This window comes from Camelina sativa, chromosome 5 (genome assembly GCF_000633955.1).
Source record: "Camelina sativa cultivar DH55 chromosome 5, Cs, whole genome shotgun sequence".
Taxonomy (NCBI): Eukaryota; Viridiplantae; Streptophyta; class Magnoliopsida; order Brassicales; family Brassicaceae; genus Camelina; species Camelina sativa.
Window position 1 is genome coordinate 1,240,746 of NC_025689.1, and position 18,678 is coordinate 1,259,423.

General features: G+C 33.1%; 3 protein-coding genes and 1 long non-coding RNA gene across 5 annotated transcripts; 3 read left to right on the forward strand and 1 right to left on the reverse strand.

Moving 5' to 3' along the window:
• Positions 2,805-4,238, forward strand: LOC104784759. Of its 2 annotated transcripts, none has more exons than XR_767276.2 (4): positions 2,805-3,165; positions 3,456-3,765; positions 3,850-3,909; positions 4,000-4,238. It is a non-coding gene; the product is annotated as an uncharacterized LOC104784759 (long non-coding RNA). The 2 variants fall into 2 exon arrangements; XR_767275.2 differs by lacking the exon at positions 2,805-3,165 and adding an exon at positions 3,193-3,367.
• Positions 4,872-7,995, forward strand: LOC104784760 (MADS-box protein SOC1; the record flags this gene model as incomplete). The annotated part of the gene is given in 8 exon segments (XM_010509829.2): positions 4,872-4,886; positions 5,418-5,630; positions 6,614-6,695; positions 6,859-6,920; positions 7,014-7,113; positions 7,207-7,248; positions 7,372-7,413; positions 7,624-7,995. Coding segments are annotated over 7 exon segments (642 nt in total). The 3' UTR covers positions 7,756-7,995.
• Positions 9,460-11,725, reverse strand: LOC104784761 (agamous-like MADS-box protein AGL6). The gene is made up of 8 exons (XM_010509830.2): positions 11,414-11,725; positions 10,878-10,956; positions 10,662-10,723; positions 10,424-10,523; positions 10,276-10,317; positions 10,155-10,196; positions 9,907-10,061; positions 9,460-9,810 (listed from the first exon to the last, which is right to left on the reverse strand). Exons 1-8 carry the CDS (start codon positions 11,593-11,595, stop codon positions 9,714-9,716), a joined length of 759 nt encoding a protein of 252 aa, XP_010508132.1. The 5' UTR covers positions 11,596-11,725; the 3' UTR covers positions 9,460-9,713.
• On the forward strand, positions 13,891-15,493 carry LOC104784762 (histone deacetylase complex subunit SAP18). The gene is made up of 6 exons (XM_010509831.1): positions 13,891-14,048; positions 14,171-14,203; positions 14,330-14,440; positions 14,587-14,682; positions 15,126-15,200; positions 15,308-15,493. Exons 1-6 carry the CDS (start codon positions 13,941-13,943, stop codon positions 15,338-15,340), a joined length of 456 nt encoding a protein of 151 aa, XP_010508133.1. The 5' UTR covers positions 13,891-13,940; the 3' UTR covers positions 15,341-15,493.

Sequence of the window (18,678 nt, forward strand, 5' to 3'; positions counted from 1 at the left end):
AAAAAAAAAAAAAAAAAAAAATCAATAACATGTATATTCAAAAATAGTGATAAAATAACGATCCACTATAAGAAAATGATAAGGCTTAGAAGTAATGATACTATAACGATACGTTATCATTATATATGTGTAGACAAGTGACACTGTTTCGAATTTGTAGGTTACAAGTTACAACACTATTTTGATGATATATTTTCTTCTATTAATATCATAAAAAATCTAAACACCTAAAAGAAGTGAATATACAGATAAGGAAAATGAAAACAAAGGAGCGAAAGAACAGATTTAACCTAAAAGAGGAAGTAAAGAGGTTAAAAGAGGTAAGAAAAGTAGGTCCATATAGTTGCTAAAATATTGTTTGTAGTCAATTTCTTTTAATTATTTTGGAGATATATGCGATATTTTTTTTGGGGTCCCATGAGAGGACCAAAGTGTGGAGCACGATTTATCTTATAGAATTAATAAAACAATAAATATATTATTATTGTCTTGGGATTTTTCGATTGATGAGAAAAAGTAAGAGGTGTGTTTTCGAATTATCATTGGCTAGCCTTTGTACGTGACTGTACGGACGATGTTGATGTATTTCTAATATTGTACGCTCTTTTTTTTCTTTCCCCCCTTCACTACTATATTTCTCTAATTCTTGTCCGTCAATCTCTACAAACTAATTTTAGTAATTTTACCAACTAATTGTTCATTCTGAAATTTGATTTAATACCAAGATTTTCTACAACGACATGAATTGATAACTCACGAGTGGTAAATCTATACTCACATCCGTATCAGTACCATTTTGGAAGTATATATACATCTTATAAATGCAAGGTTTCATTATTATTAAGCATGTCATACATGGTTTTTAATAGCACCCAAGAAACTTGTGACTATTTTTTTGTCTAAACTATAAACAATACATATCTCATAATTAATTTGTTTTGTTTGACATGTGAAAAGGTGGTTATTTTTCTAACCATTTAACATATTTGTAGTGGTTAAAAAATAGAACTGAAAACGCCGAGGAAAAAAAATTGAAGCATATATAGTCCCGGTCCTATCTATCTCACGTTTGGTGAGACATATTACTAGCTTACACAATCATTTTTAATTTTAGGATGAACCTTCAAAAAATAATGAATAGGTGGTTCAGTCAGTACAGATACGATTGTTTCTAGATTTATCTAGACCAATTAGAAGTGTCCGTATTTACTAGTAACGATAATGTTAACAAAAAAACGAAAACAAGAAAACGATTATGCTGCTATAAATCTGAAGAGGTTTTGAAAGAGATACATAACCAAACCGGGTTACACATGTGTAAACTTATACGAACACAAAAAATAAAGATAGATACAACAATTCACTCAAAAAATGGGTGTATCCACAAATATTTTCAGACCTGTCGGTGATATTTAATATAAAAAGTCACCAGAGAGAGGAGGATGAGAACAAGTAAGGCCATCCGGGAACACTTGGTGTGTTCTTAGCCCATTAAAATTATAAATATAATGAATAGTGGCATAAAAACATGTTTTCCAGTTCTTGATGTAGAACTGATCTAGGCTCAGTTCTAAGCTGACGTGGCAAGTTGTGATTGGATACAATTTTTTGCAAACAATTTTTCACAAATTAAAAGAGGATTTGATTTAAACTATGTATTAATTAAATAAAATGTTTGTTTGTTTTAATTAAGTAATATGTTTGTTTTTTTTTTAATCTTTAATGATTTTTTGTTTCATAAAAATTTGGTATTATATTTTGAATTTTAGTACAAGTTTTATAAGTTTGCAATTTAAATGTTATTTTTACAGTTTTTATAAATGTAATATATTTTAAGAATATTATACTATTAAATCTTATGATCTTAAATATGTTCTCCCAATAATTAACTTTTTAATAAAAAATCTTAACTAGTGATTTTAGATTATTTTCATAATATTTTTACTCTAAGAATATCCTAAAGTGTTCCCCCATTGCGGATGCCCTATATAGGTAGTTTGCGTGGTCCTCCCTGTATAGGTAAAGATCATTATATCTCGATTAACCATTTCATCTCCAAAAAAGGATTATTTTTGGTGCCACTAGGCACTAGGATAGACAAGACGTTCGATAAGCTGAACTATTATTGGATTTCCAAGTTACGTTTTCTTTATTCTGTATAGAAAATTATAATCCGAGGGACCAAAATTTGCCTTCTTTAGACACGTCGCTACGGCGACTCAACTCCATATATATTGACTGGTGGTAATTTAAGTAATTGGGAATTTGATAGTATATATTTGGAAAGTATAATTAACGATTTGTGCGCCAAAAGTAATATTAAAAGCTGATTAAATATTATAACAAAGAGACTATCGACTAAAGAGACTTGAAATTATATAGTTAACAAAAAATAATGTGCTAGATAAATCTTTTCCACTAACATATCCAGTTTATCATATATTTGACCAGCAATATACAAATCAAATATTCATTTACCAGTTAAATTAGATCTTTTGGTTATCCTCATTTTCGTAACGATAACAAGTGGGGCATATAGGTACGAGAGAGTATTTGTGTCCACATTTAAATCAAAAGATTTTTTTTATTACATTAACAAAAATGATAAAAAGAAATCATATAAAATAATAATAATTTTGACAGCCAATTCCATCTACAACTAGATAGATAGATATTTATGGAGGGGAAAAAGATGTGTATGGAAATATGTCCATATGTATCAAAATATGCTATTTTTGGTCTTTCATAAGACCATGGGCAACGCCGTAGTTTCGGTCCGTCCCCTGATTTATTTGGATTTAAATTTAAATCATAAAAGCCCAATTACGAAAAAACGGTTCTTATTTGGGGACGTTTTTTGTCCGTGTACTTGGACACGTGGAAGCTGGTCGTCGAGAGAAAGTTCTCCAATTCTCTCTTCTATCTCGACTCCGTCTCCGTCTTCGTCTTGGGTCCGGTGGCCACACACGATCTGAACCCAGTCGCCGGCAGTCATCGCCCACCGTTTGGTGTTGCAATCTTTCTCTCTCCTTCAAACTCGTAAGCTTTAGAGTATATCAACCAGATGTTCCCAAAGCTTCGGTTCCTTCCAAATCATCTCATCACCACCAGGAACAGCCAGCTACGTCTCACTGAAGAGCAATCGCTTCTTCTTAATTAGATGAGGTAACTAAAATCGTTGATGATTGATTGATTGATTGATTGGTTCTATCTTGATTAGTTTGATTGGAACGCATAGAGAGAGAGAGAGAGAGAGAGCTAGTTTTATCTTGATTAGTTCTTCTTGTTGTTGTTGGATCATTATGTGATTAACCATTATGTGCGGTCACAAATCTGCCATATATTTAGTGTTCTAGAGATTACAAAGGTGCTCTGTTGCTAATTATTAGACTGCTCAGAGTTAGAGGAGTAATGTAGTAATATCAATAGAACTTGAGTTGTATTGATATTTATAGGTCCAGTTGCTGAAGACATGTTTCATTGGCAAGCTACAATAATGGGTCCTGCAGAGAGTCCGTATTCAGGGGGTGTGTTTCTCGTTACCATTCACTTCCCTCCCGATTATCCTTTCAAACCACCAAACTGTAGTAAAGTTAGCTTTTGAAATGCCTCAAGGAATCAATGGCCTTAGATCAAAGTTCATAGTAAAGTCCTGCAGTAGATGATGACGGAGATTGTTTTTCTCCCTTGGCGCTGAATGCGACCTCCGTAAACGTTGAAGTCTATTATAACAAAGCTGTGAACTATACATTGATGGTCACTTTTGTATCCTATGTTCTAACCTTTTTCCATTCCATCATAACATGGATACACTTTTTAGCGAATTCCTTAACTTGTTATTGTACTTAGGTCTCGTTCCTACAGGTTCTTTTGTTGATCCGACAAATGGAGCACAGTAACACACAATCCGTAAGATTCTTGCTTTTTTGTTAATCTGATTTGTTTTTTAGAAGAGACTGGATGCTAACTTTGGAATTACTCTTCTTGTATTTATGCAAGGGTGCTGCAAAGGTCTCTATAGTAATGATCGGGTAACAAGCCATCATGGATTCTTATTTATGCCTTTTACATCTCACAGCTGGGATTTTAGTTGGTATGTATTTTATAAAATAATCTCACACTTGTGTTTCCTCTTTGTTTAGATGGTAATCTTATGTTATAACAATGTTAATGTTAATTTTTGTAACTTTTAAAATATTATTATTTTATTTGGGGGACCAAATACAAATAGACACCAATGTTCATACTAAAAATAAGAACCTTTTAAAATAATACTTTTAAATTTGGGGGACCAAAAATTGTCCCTAACCAATGCCCATGCTCTAAGGGTTTTTTCCAAAATAAGTAAAGGATGAGGTTTCAACCGTCCATCATATTTGCGACACATATGACTCTATTTTGCTCCTACTTTTCTCTCTCTCTATTATTTTAATATTTTTTAATTCTTTCTGCAAAGAAATAAAAATATATATAAAAAAGGAAAATGATAATTCTACAACACCATTACCATAACTACAACGAGAAGAGGATCTTTTTTAAGGAGAAAGCAGAGAGAGTGTTGTGAGTTTTTTTTTTTTTCTAATAATTTTTTGTCTTTTGTTTGTTTCTTTTATTACACACACAAATAGATGAAACGAGGAAAGCTACTTCTTTTGCTACTTCCATAAAAAGGTCCTTCCTTTAGCAGAGAATCAAGTTTGAGCTAGAGAGATCATCTTCTTCCTCCTTCCCCTTCTCCATCGCCCTCCATTAATGCTTTTTATATTTTGTCTCCTATATCTCTCTCTCTCTGGCCATATACAATCGTGGACCTCTTCTCTTGATATCCCCCAACAAGCAAGGTTCCTTCCTGGTTAGGTTTTTTATAAAACCCTTTTAGCCAATCGGTAAGATCGATCTCTTCGTCCTTTCTTTTATTGGCTTTTGACTCTTTCCATTTTTATCTTTATGGATCTAAAACCTTAGATGGGTTTGGTTTCATTTTTTTTGTTCGATTTGATGTTTTGTTTTCTTTCTCCTGAATCTCATGAAAAGAAGTTGCATCTTTCAAATTAAACCCAAATAAATGAAAAGTTTCCATCTTAATTTCATTTTATTTTTGAAGCAATCCATGTCACAAGACTTGTAGATCAAACTAGTGCTACTTTAGATTGTTTTGCTTTTTGGGTACTTCAAATCATCTTCATCCCTCGTTGACTTCGTCAGTCCCCCCTCTTCCTCTCACCAGAAAACAAAAAGTCCTATTTCGATCACCTCCATCTTCTTCTTTTTTAACCTACTCTTTTTTGATTCACATATATGATATGTGTGTGTATGAGTAATCTTGTCATTGAGGTGGTTGCACCATTGATTTCCTGTTTATTGCAATTTGTTTTTAATGAAATTAATCTTTTTTTTTGTTATATTAAATGTGAAAGGGAAATTACTAAACAAGAAGTGTGATAAGAGATGGTGAGGGGAAAAACTCAGATGAAGCGAATAGAGAATGCAACAAGCAGACAAGTGACTTTCTCTAAACGAAGGAATGGTTTGTTGAAGAAAGCCTTTGAGCTCTCAGTGCTTTGTGATGCTGAAGTCTCTCTAATCATCTTCTCTCCCAAAGGAAAGCTTTATGAATTCGCCAGCTCCAAGTAACGTCCCTTCTTTTATTTATTTTATTAATCTTTCTATTTTTATCTCCTTGTTTATATATATATGGATTTGTTAACAGTTTGTGGAATCACATCTAATTGACGTTGAGAGGGTGTTAAATGAGTTTCTTGGTTTCTACAATATTAGGGCTATTATTAAAGTAGTATCAAGTACATTCTCTTATTTGTTTGTTTTTTTTCACTAGTACATCATCTTGTTTAATCGTCTGAGATGATGTTTCTCTCTCTCTTTCTCATTTAGTTTTATGATGTTATCATAAAAAGTTATAAATAAATTGTGCCAAAGAACTCTCTGGAAAGCTATTTTCATCATGCTGCACACATGAACATACAACTCCTTGAGTATTGTCTTAAATTTAATTTCTCTTCTTGGGTTTAGATCTATGTTTCACAATCTGGTTACTTTAAGCATAACTGGTTTCTCTAAGTGACGGTTAGGAAATAGTTTCATCATTTATTCCTGTAGATAAATCATAAATCATTCATGCTTTATTTCATGCTCATTCCTATTTCCTAAAGTAGCTTGATTTTGACATAGAAACTCAAGCCAGAACCAAAATGTTGAATCTTTCAACATGAGAAAGAAGTTTATCTTGTACTGTTTAGTAGAAGGGAAACCAAACTTGCTTTTGATGAATCATTACTTCTGTAAATGGAAAAAGCCAGCTTTTGATCAGATGTTCAGACAATTTGTCCATTTGGGAAAGTACTTCTTTCTCTCGAACCTACTAAATATAAAGTTAATAAGAAGAGGTCACATGTTTTTTTGGTTTTCTAAAATTGGGGGAATAAAAAAACAACCAAAAAAGTACAAGACTAATCAATTTATGACTTCCACAGTTATGTCTTTAAGTCCTGTGTAATTACTTCGATTAAGATTTTTTGTTTTTTGTTTTTTTTTTTAACATGTTTTGAGAAGGTTGCTTTCTTACATTGTACTATTTTAATCTCTGATGCTGTAGTATGCAAGATACCATAGAACGTTATCTGAGGCATACTAAGGATCGAGTCAGCAGCAAACCGGTTTCTGAAGAAAATATGCAGGTTAACTCTTTAATTATAATCTTGCCTATCAACTCTTGCTAATATTTTTAATATACTATCAAATGTGACACAATATGTACATGATCTCAAGGTCACAGGATCAAGTCACATATTTTATTATGATATATTACATGCAATAACATTTTTGTGATATAATCAACAGCATTTGAAATATGAAGCAGCAAACATGATGAAGAAAATTGAACAACTCGAAGCTTCTAAACGGTTTGTGATATATACATACTAACACATTACACATATTTGTATATATCATGGATTAAGAGTTTGACCATGTAAGTGTTATTTTTTTGTTATCAGTAAACTCTTGGGAGAAGGCATAGGATCATGCTCAATCGAGGAGCTGCAACAGATTGAGCAACAGCTTGAGAAAAGTGTCAAATGTATTCGAGCAAGAAAGGTATGTTATTATATATCTATCTCCACATATTATTTTTCGAATTACCTTATATATAACCACTTATGATTCTAACTTACTTATCATCTGTATTAGACTCAAGTGTTTAAGGAACAAATTGAGCTGCTCAAGCAAAAGGTAAAGTGGTTTTTATGGGCGTATAGATATGTATATGTATATATGCAAATGGTGGAATATTCCAACTAAAAATTAAACTGTTGTGCTTGCTTTAACAACTGGAATAAAAAAAAACTTTTGCAGGAGAAAGCTCTAGCTGCAGAAAACGAGAAGCTCTCTCAAAAGGTATAATATATTCGTATGAGTCTTCTCATGTTAGGGTTGCAAATGTGTTTCTTTTTTAAAAAAGAACTTCTTTTTAGGGTTATTAGCCTAGGAGAGTCCTTACTAGTTCTTATTGGTCATCTTTCAATCACCATGACCTTTTCGGTCTATGCATTGTTCTATCTTGTTTGCATCTATTAATTTTGTGTGTAATAATAATTTTGATTGCAGTGGGGATCTCATGAGAATGAAGTTTGGTCGAATAAGAATCAAGAAAGTGGAAGAGGTGATGAAGAGAGCAGCCCAAGTTCTGAAGTAGAGACGCAATTGTTCATTGGGTTACCTTGCTCTTCAAGAAAGTGATCGATCCACTCTACAACAAAGGTAAGTAAAAACAGGTTTAGCAGTACTACTGAGAGTGTATAAGGACAAGTAACAAAACTCTAAAGCTGCTTCGCTTGTTGTCTTATTTCTCTCTCACTCTCTCTCAAGTCTCTTCTCTCTAATGATGTTCTGCCAAAACTGAACTGCTTGTGTTATGTATCTATACATGTTTTTTAATTACACTTGCCTCTCGATCAAGAATCTAATTTTGGTTATGTATGTTTTATATGTATCAACTTAGCCTTCGGAATCATCAGGAATATTCTATAATATATACACCTTACTGGTTGCAAGTTATGAAACGTGGTGAAATACACAACTTGTTCAAATATATATAAGTACTCAAGTCAAGGTGTTCCACAACAGATTGACACTGACCGAATCTAGAGAGCTCTCAAGTCGAGACTAGAATATCTCAAACCGGTAAAAGTCAAAAGCAAAAAAAGAACAAAAAAAACCTAATGATAATTCACAACGAGAAAAGTACAGTTTTTAGCTTCTTCCTTTTTTAAGATGGTGTGAGATTCTAATCAAGGCCCACTTGGACAGATAATAAACCCCTTCTTAGGTTTCCATTACTCGGGTTAATAAGAGGCATGCTCGTATCCACTTTTCTAGGTCCACCAAAATTTTAACCTTCGGCTCAGATACCATGTTAAACTTGGGTTTATCTTGGCTTCTAACTAAAAACCAATTGACAATTAGTAGATTGACCATAACCCTTTATATATTAATGATAGTTCTTTCAAACTTCAGATGTGGGACTTGGATTGTATCCAACAAAGACTAGCCATTCATCTAAGACAAAATTATAAAGTATACGACCTAAATCAGTTGAATATGTGACAAATAAATATCAAAAACGATTATTTATTGGCCAAATCAAACTACATATTACATAACTTGCGTATTGGTTTCAAAGCATTTCCCAAGTATTAAAGCTAGCATAGCTAGTCATCACCCCCTACTATATATTGAGTTTATCATCTAAGCAGTAGTACTGGTATATATGATTTGTAATTTCGCAACATCAGTTTCCAGTGACTGAGAAGATTTGTGTGCAAACCCGAAATTTCTAGTAGGTTTTTCTAGCCTATCAAAAAAAAAAAAAACAGAAAAAACGATTTCAATAATTATCGTTTAGGCAATAGATTAGATATATATAGCATGTGCCTTTAATATATATAAGGGCCCATTAATTAATTTCTGTAAGGGCCCACTTTAAAAAAGGCCTGCTTTGTGATAACAGCCCATTTAAACGGTAGTAAAAAATTGGGGATTATTAAAAAGCTTTTAAGATTTGGTAATAAACCAAACAAATTAACAAAAGACTAAACACGAAGACTTTTTTTGGAACACAGTAGTAAAACACTGTTAAGGTTTTGCCAAAACAAGAAGAGCTCTTTCTGAAAGTCAAATCAAAGTAACAGCAAATGTGGATCCTACTATAACATCATTGCGCCTTTACCAAGGAGGCTACGTTACATTTTCTTATTCGTTCGTTTTTTTTTTACAACTTTAGATTGTCCATCAGTTAATTTTATTTTTTGGTCAACTAAAAAGAACAAAAAAACGCTAATTGTTTTCCTTTCGGAAGTAAAATTATTTACGTTAATTAACGTAATTTTGTTTATCTGTTGAAAACAAATATTTATACGTTATCATTTGTAATATATATATATATATATATATAGATGCTGAAAGTTATTAATGTTCAGTTACATTAGGAAAGTTTTTGATCGAGGGAATAAGAGGATAAATTAAAAAAAAAAAAAAAAAAACCATACATGCAAATAGATTCAAACGAGCTGGGAAATTAAATGAAACCATCTAGAGTTTTTATTTTACGAAAATATAACTGGAAAAAAAAACGACTGCGCAGAGCTGAAATTGGTCTGACTGTGGTGAGTTGGCAGCATGGTCTAGTCAACTAAGAGTCAAAGAACCCAACCTTGGACGAAACTGGTCTCACCTGGCACATTGCTCTTTGTTACCGAAGACCCTTCACCTGGCACGTAGTAATGTTGTTGAAACCTAATCCATATATACCAAAAACTAGTCTTAATTATGACCAAATATAATTTCTATTCCATTTAACTTCCAAAAAAAAAACTGATCAAATTGTTATACCCTATTTGTAAAAAGGGTTCGGTGTTGCAATCCACTGAATTTGGATGAGAAGACACAACCGGAAATTCGGAATTGTTTGTAACACCACCCACCGATGCAGCCGAGTTTGCCCATAAGTCTTGAAACGTTTTGAAAGCATGGCCTTCGCTCTCAAACTATTATAAAAACCAAATCACAATTATACAAAAAGGATATACATATAGTTACGTTGCATAAATTAATTAGTATTTGGTGATCTAGAATCAAACCTTAATCTTGAGTTGTTTGTTTATGTCTCCTAGTTGCCTCTCCTACCATTTCAAAAATATATCAATTGATATGCAAATATGTTTATCAATTTGGTATGGAACATTTATATTTATAGCTTGCCTTTTTCCTTAGATCTTCCATTTCTTCCATCATAACTTGTGTCTGCATTCATGTTAGTTGAATGGTTAGATAACACATGATCTTTTCTTTAATAAACATATATATATATGATTCGAAATGAAACAAGAACCAGTCTAGATCATGCGACCTTGCGCTGACGAGTAGCGGTAAGAGCGGCTTCCAGCTGCCTCTCAAGCGCTTGCAGTTCCTTCACACCCATTTCTCCAAGATCTTCTCCAAGCAAATTCCTTTATAATTAGCAATCAACACACACACACATATAATTATATTATTAAGATTTGCAACTATATTACATACATAACGGAAGATGATGATAGATAATAACGATTTGATTTCAAGGGACTAGAAAACTATGACTACTAAACCTATTAGTGCGCACAAGAGATTCGTATTTGGATTTAAGCTTCGTCATCTCCTGACTCCAACTCTGCACCGGCCATATAGATTAATCGATTATATAATGAAATGCATATATATAGTAAACGAGAGAATTTGGCGAAGAGTGATAGAATCATTATCAGAACACATTTATTGAAAAAAGCAAAGTACTACATATACACAAATTATTCACACACACTTGCCTGTATAGTCTCTTCAGGCTTATTATTTCCCAAAGAGCAGTTGTAACAACGATTATACCGTTGGATCGTTCTTGGAATTCTACAAAATTCATTATATAAAAAAAAATAAAGATCATTGTTCTTGATAAAGATTCGTTGTAGGACAAGAGCTCTAGCTATAGATCTTACACACTGGTATAAAAGGGAAACCTAGGTAGGTTTTTTAGAAAGAAAAAAAAAAAAAAAACCCATTTGCTATCTGACATCTTTAAGATTAATTAAAGAATCAAAGTCATTCAATCAACAAACTATAACGTACGGACGGACCCATGATAAAGGATCCGAGAGAGAGAGAAATGATATAACGATGAACCCTAATTTCCAAAGGATAAAAGACACAGCCGTAAAGAAATATCCACGAGTCAAAAACATGAATCGACTCTTGAATCGTACGATATAACTAATAATAATAGAAGTCACTTTAATCGATTTTCATTTAAAAAAAAAAACCTAACTTTACTAAATGAATAGAAAGAGCAAAGATATAGTTAATATACCCAACACTACCAAACTCGTAGAGCTTTCCACGGCTTGAGAAGATGATGAGAGCAACTTCGGCATCACAGAGAACAGAAAGCTCATAAGCTTTCTTCATCAAACCGTTTCTTCTTTTTGAGAAGGTCACTTGTCTATTGATCGTGTTCTCTATCCTCTTCATTTCCACTCTTCCTCTTCCCATCTTTCTCTCTCCTTTTCTTGATTTTGATTTCTTCTTCTTCTTCTTCTCAAGAATTGGTAACTTTTAAAAGTATATAATAATCAACGGAATATTAATGTCGTACACGATAATGTGTTTCTACAAACTCTTTTATATTGCTATTGTTAGGTTAATTAATATGTGGTGATTTTTGTTTTTGGACAAAAGGTTAATATGGTGAATAATTAAAATATATCCTTTTAAATTAATTATTAGCCGTCTTAAAGTGTGATATCAACAAATGAGATATTTTTTTGTTAGAGAAAAAAAAAATGGGGTCAATATTTGATGGAACAAAATGATAACTCTGTCTTCATCGTTATAGCTAGATTCCCAAGAATGGAAATCAACTTGTAACAGTCGGACCATCAGAAATGCTTTTTCCTAGAGCTCGATTTTCAAAATTCAAAGTAAAATTCATTTTGTTTTCCAAATGTTATGGCTCTTATTGTATTTTGTTATTGTTATAATTGTTGTCTTTTTTGTTTAAAATGAGATCACTATATTCCAGACAAAGTTGGTTTTTCTAATGAGCTGTAAAAAAAACGGTTACATTGTTTTTGAATTGTTCAAAGAAGTGGAAGAAAATTCATCATTGTTTTTGAATTGTTCTCTCGCAGAGCTGGTCTAAATTAATACAGTACTAGTAAGATGTTAGGTAAAATTGTCCTTAAATAAAACCAAAACCAGCGTGGTTTACCCTTGAAAATTTTAAATATTTTTCTTGTCTAACTATGTATATAGAAATGTATCCAGTCTTTTCATATTGTTCTTACTAATAATATCAGAAAAGAGTATTTTTTAATGAAGTTATTAATGTTGTTTTCACTTGCGATATTCTGTTCTTCAACGTTAATCATCGGTAATTATTAGACTTTAAACTTTGTAAGTTAGAGAATGGACACTTGACACCTCAACTAGTTTTTTCGCCAGTTCAGTTAATAACGTCAAGTTAATTTTCGGCTAATGAGACATAGAAGCTCAATGGAATGAATTATCAGATCATGATCACATGCATGAATCATACATATGTTAAAGCATCCTCTCTTTTGTATTGTAGCCCTTACGTTTTTTATCAATCAGTAGGCGTGTCAGTGTCTTTGTGGTCTTACAAAAAAAATATCAAACCTCATCACCTCCACATTCTTACATATTAGCTACCATATTAGTATCGTTTTTTTTTGGTCCGAGGTTCATAATTAAAATCTAATAAATTAATTACAAAAAATGGTAAATCTCTCTTAAGCAAACACATAAATTGATGATACATATATATACTAAGCATAAATCAACCAATTAAAGGAATTGTAATCTCTAGTAGTGTGGAGCCGTAAAAAAAATAGCAGACTAAATACAAGCAAAGAAAAGAAAAATCAATAAGTAGATCGGACACTGACCAAACCGTTCTCGTTGTGTCCAATCGAAGAAATATAAAAGAAGAAAAAGTCGTAAGAGTTGATGACATAAAACCCTTTTATGTTTGGACGAGTTTCATAGAACATGGTGGACAAAAATCATAGTACTACACTATTTAGTATTTTTCCCTTTTATATAAAAACAAGCCACGTAAAAAAATGTGTATCAGTAGTTCACACTTCACAGTGACTGTATATTAATTTGTTAATCTACAAAGATGCGAAGCAAGTGGTGGTGGTTAGGGGCATGCCAAATACGGAAAGCTAAACAAAGAAGAATCGGGTAGTCTTCATAATTTCATACTTTGCACTTTATAGTAATCTTTCCCTTTTATCATCTATTTTTCTTAAATTTCCTCACCAATTTTTCTTTGTTCAAATTACACTCTTTTTGGAAATGGGCACTGCAGCTTCATGTGAGGTGTAGGGTCATTGCACCTTATCGTCTGAAAATAAATGTTAAAACCCTCTTGACACATCAAAACATTCAATGACCCCCATTTTGTTCTTTTTCATATATATACATAAATTTTTTCTTTCTCTTCTTATCAATTTCTTTTACCATTTTACTATAACAAGAATGATACAAAAGGAATAGGCAAAGAACAGCATGTGGTCTTTTTTAGTGGGATCCTAGTTGAAGTCACATTTATGCATTGAATGAGATTAATTGCTTTACTTTCTCTCCTTTCTTTTTCTAATTACCCTTTATAATCATTTTGAATAATGTAAAAGGGCCATTGACGACGTAATATTTAAAAGAGTCAGGCCCAAACGTTTATACAAAAAGGCCCATTAGGGTAAAATAGATGTGGGCCTAAAGCAGTCCGATTAATCTCTGTGCAATTTCATTAGTAAACCTCTTCTTCTTCTTCGTCGTTCAGATTCTTCGAGAAAGAGAGAAAGAGAGAGATGGCTGAAACAGCGAGAAGACAAGGTGGAGGGAGACCATTGCCGCCACCTCCGAGAGGCGTTAACCAACCTCCTCGCCCTAAACCTGAACCTGTCGATCGTGAAAAGGTTTGTCTTCGATTTCAAATTCGCGAATCGTTGACACAAATATCTTCTAGGGTTTCTTATTAGGGTTTTATTTTGTAATCTGCAGTTACTGATTTCTTAATCTTTTAACCTTTGAATCGCAGACATGTCCCCTGCTTCTTCGTGTTTTCACCAAGGTTCGTTTCGCGATTCTTACGATTGCTCTAATGACATAATTTGCAAACTTAATCACTCGAGAAATTAGCTAATAATGTTCGATTCTGAATTTTAAGAGTGCAATTAATTGGGAGTTTGATTTGCAGAGTGGTGGTCATCATACTCAGGAAGATTATGCTGTGAGAGGCAAAGAACCAAAGGATGAAGTTCAAATCTACACTTGGAAAGATGCCACTCTTCGTGAGTTAACTGATTTGGTATGTCTATCTATCTATATATATGTCGTCTTGTACCTTTAAGATTTAGATTGGGTTCTCAAGAGAACAGTAATATCAGTGCTTGGTTAAAGATGTATTTTTTGGTTGGGATGATGTTTCTCATAAAAGTAAAAACTTCATTGCAGGTGAAAGAAGTATCTGTAGCAGCTAGGAGAAGGAATGCAAGATTGTCTTTTGCGTTTGTTTATCCTGACTCGCATGGTCGCTTTATTGTCAAAGAGGTTAGATTACTTTTTTTCTTTCACAGTCTTGATCAGATAGGGTGTAACCATATTCACACACACACACATATGATCTTTGATGCATTCTAGAGTTTCTGTGTTTTTCCTGCCACACCTCTTAGTCTTCGCATTTTAGCTACTAATCTGATCATTCAGAACTTTTATCAAGAATGTTTTTATAATATCTTGAACATGTGTTTTGGTATACTAAGCATGTTAAGATTATTTGCATTGACGACTCCATCTTCTCATGCTTATTGAGTTTTGAAACTTGAGATGAAAGACCACATCACTATAGTTACTACAGAATGCATTAAGTTGATTGAATGGGTGCTTTCAGATTCAATCGTTATGGCTCTACTTGTTCTCTGTGATGTTTACATATATAGAACGCATGAGAAGAGACTGATCTTGTGGTTGTTTTTGTTAATTTGGATACACAGGTTGGGCAGACAATGTCTTATCCAAACCGTAAACAACCAGATGACAGTAAAACGCTTTCCGAACTTAGGTTTGAGGTATGTTTAAATACACAGATCATATTTGGATGAGAGATAGTGATATAATTGATTTTCAAATTATATGTGCCCAAGAATAACACTGCTGTGGATCAATCTATCTGCAGATTGGAGATTATCTGGATGTGGCAATTTACTAGGAGGATTCTGTTTCTCGTTAAGTGGGAGTTAAGAGGGAAGAACACATTCATGTTTGTACCATTTCAAACTTCGTTTAGATATGTTTTGTATTTTTGGATCTGGTCTGTGCTGTCTAATGATTTAGTATAATATGCTATCTTTTTTGTTAATGATTTTTCTTGTCCTAAAGAACCAAAAAAAAAAAGAAAGATGGACAAAATCAGCTGGTTTATATACAAAAAAATGTTTGGATTTCAACCGAATTTTACATTTTTATTAGTAATACTCGTATAAACATCTGAGAAGTAAAAAAGAAGAAGTGGTATTTAGACAAACACTAATCACCAGACCTAGAGACTAGAGTATAGAAAAGAGTATAAAGCGATAAATCTTTGCTATGATAAAGCAATAAATCCTGGATGCATTTAAAATAGAGTTATTTAAAACATTCTTAGGAATAACGAACGTTAGACTTGGATTATACAAAAGTTTAATAATAGCAAAATAAAAATGAATGAAATAGACTTCGAAGTGCGTTTACGCTTCCCCGTATTGTTCCAACGTTCCGTTTGATTTGACATCAGAGCAGAGAAATATGAACGTTGTGAAACGGTAACATTTTTTACCGTTTGAATCTAATACTTTTTTATTACAAAACCTCAGATAGTGACTCTCTATAAATACACCATTCTTGGGTCAGAAATCTGAATCCTCTTCTTACTTGGTTTCATATTTTTACAAATGTCGAGAACTACAATCTGTTTTTATCTCTTTAGTTCTGTTCTTCCACCTGGAGTCCTCACTCAAACTATCTATCTGTTTTTATCTCTTTAGTACTACAATCTGTTTTTATTTCTTTAGTTTCTGTTCTTCCACCTGGAGTCCTCACTCAAACTATCTCTATATTTCTCATCAGCCGAGAGAAACAAACATAAAGCGTCATCTTCTTACAAGGTAAAAAATACTCTGATCTATTTCCTCTAGCTTTTTTACCATTAAATGTTAGGTTGTTTACCTGTTCTTCATCTTGTATGTATGCAATTGAACGTAAAATTTGAAGGCTCTCTTTTAATTCCATTTTGTATGTATATATATTGCTGGCTTTTTAACTTGAACGATGTGGACAATAAAGTGAAGTTTAGCCATATGATCTGTCTCATAAACTGAAACTTTAGTTAGATATATGTATTTATGTTCTGTCTGTCTAAGAAACGTAGAATGAGGTTATCAAAGAAAGGATATGTTGACTTTTAAAATGCTTTCGATTTCATGTAAAATATGCATGTTTGAAAAAGAAAAAAAACGATTGAAATGAAGATTGATTTTGGTTAATTAATTTTGCAGAGGGTTGAAGACGGAGAACAATGCCTTGGGGGACTGTTTGGCGTTTTCCCATCAAGCTTTGCCAGACTTGGTTGGAAGTTGACTAGAGAGTGTTCATGTAACAAAATTTGTATTTTCTTTTTCTCTTTCTTTCCTGATAAAGATGCAATGTGTATATAGATGAATGTTAGGCATAGATGAATGTATAGGGTGTGAATGATATAGATATGAATGTTAGGGTGTGAATGTTAGGGTGTGAATGATATAGATGAATGTTAAGGTGTGTGAATGATAGATGAATGTTATTAAGGTGTGAATGGTATAGATGGAATGTTAGGGTGTGAATGATATAGATGATGATGAATGTTAGGGTGTGAATGGTATAGATGAATGTTAAGGTGTGTGAATGATATAGATGAATGTTAGGGTGTGAATGGTATAGATGAATGTTGTTAAGGTGTGTGAATGGTATAGATCAATGTTAGGGTGTGAATGGTATAGATGAATAATGTTAGAGTGTAAATGACATAGATGAATGTTAGAGTGTGCTGGCATAGATGGATAGGATTCGAATGGTAAAGATGAAAGGCGTAAATAGAGTGTGCTGGCACATGTGCGTGTATGGGAGCGTGAGCGTAAAACGTAAGTAAGTCAAATGAGCGTAGTGCGAATGACCAACGCGAACCTCTTAGCCAAAAGAACAAACGCTAGACATACAAAAGCTACAAAAAAACAAACATCCAAATCGCAAAGTCTAAAAGCGTTTAAAGTACGCCGAAACACTAAATAGTCGAAAACACCCAAACGATGCAATACATGAAAGAAAAAAGTCTGAACATAGTCGAAACACCCAAAACGGTTGTGCTGACACGCAAAGTATACTGACATAGAAAAAAAAAGCATATGTCCGAACGATCGCTAGTCACACTGGAAATACGATTAAAACTGCCGAAATCAAACAGATGAGAAAAGAAACGTTAGTCGAAAACACTCAAAAGAACAATAGCAAAAAATAAAGCAACGTCAAAATACTAAAACGCAAAGTCTTGGCCTGAAGCAAACAAAACAAATGCTTGAAACTTGAAACAAAATCTCGTAAATCAGATGCGAGTCTAAAAGTCTAAAGACATGAAATAAAAAAAGGCCTACATCGCTCGAAACACTAAAAGTATTTCATCGCTCGAGACATGAAATACGATTAAAAAGCCTTACATGAGAAAAGCAACGTTAGTCGAAAACACTCAAAAGAACGTCAAGATACTAAAAACACAAAAAGTCTTGAGAAGCAAAAAAAATACAAAGTATTTCATCGCTCGAGACATGAAATACGATTAAAAAACCTTACATGAGAAAAGCAACGTTAGTCGAAAACACTCAAAAGAACGTCAAGATACTAAAAACACAAAACGTCTTGAGAAGCAAAAAAAAATACAAAGTCTTAGGCGCAAACCTCCTGAGAAGCAAACAAAACAAATGCGTGAAACCAAAACTCTCTCGTAAATCAGATGCGCCAAGTCTAAAAGTCTTGAAAAAAAAAAGCAAAAGATCCATACAAGTTGCTAAAAACAAAAGCTAAAATTGCCAATAGAAAAGCCAAAAATGCTAGTTGAAACTTAAAAGTCAGTCTTGAAAAAGCAAAATCGATCGACCCAAACATCGAGAGACTCAAACTTTCCCAGCTTTTAAAACCTTGACGACAAATGACCCCCATCAAAGAACAGGAGTTAAAAGAGGTTTATTAGAGAAGAAAGCTTCAATATTCCCGACCAAAACTTTCCCAAGTTGTTCAAGACCTTCCAGAGACGTATAAGCACAGTGTGGAGACAAAACAACATTATCCAACTCAAAAAGCTCCTTAGGCACATTAGGCTCATCTTCAAAAACATCCAAACCAGCACCACCAATCTCACCTTCTCTCAAGCATCTCACCATCTCACCCTCATCGATTATACCCCCACGAGCGACATTAACGATCACTCCTTGCTTCCCCAGAGCAGCAAATACATCTCTATTGATCAAATGCAATGTCTTATCA

Excerpts from the sequence above, each read along its gene's own strand:
- LOC104784761 (XM_010509830.2), bottom strand. The coding sequence starts at position 11,595 with ATGGGAAGAGGAAGAGTGGAAATGAAGAGGATAGAGAACACGATCAAT. Across the intron at positions 10,318-10,423 it reads CCGCTACTCGTCAGCGCAAG|ACACAAGTTATGATGGAAGA; the intron begins GTCGCATGATCT and ends ACATGAATGCAG. Across the intron at positions 9,811-9,906 it reads GAACCCTTTTTACAAATAGG|GTTTCAACAACATTACTACG; the intron begins GTATAACAATTT and ends TATATGGATTAG.
- LOC104784762 (XM_010509831.1), top strand. The coding sequence starts at position 13,941 with ATGGCTGAAACAGCGAGAAGACAAGGTGGAGGGAGACCATTGCCGCCA. Across the intron at positions 14,441-14,586 it reads TTCGTGAGTTAACTGATTTG|GTGAAAGAAGTATCTGTAGC; the intron begins GTATGTCTATCT and ends ACTTCATTGCAG. Across the intron at positions 14,683-15,125 it reads GTCGCTTTATTGTCAAAGAG|GTTGGGCAGACAATGTCTTA; the intron begins GTTAGATTACTT and ends TTGGATACACAG.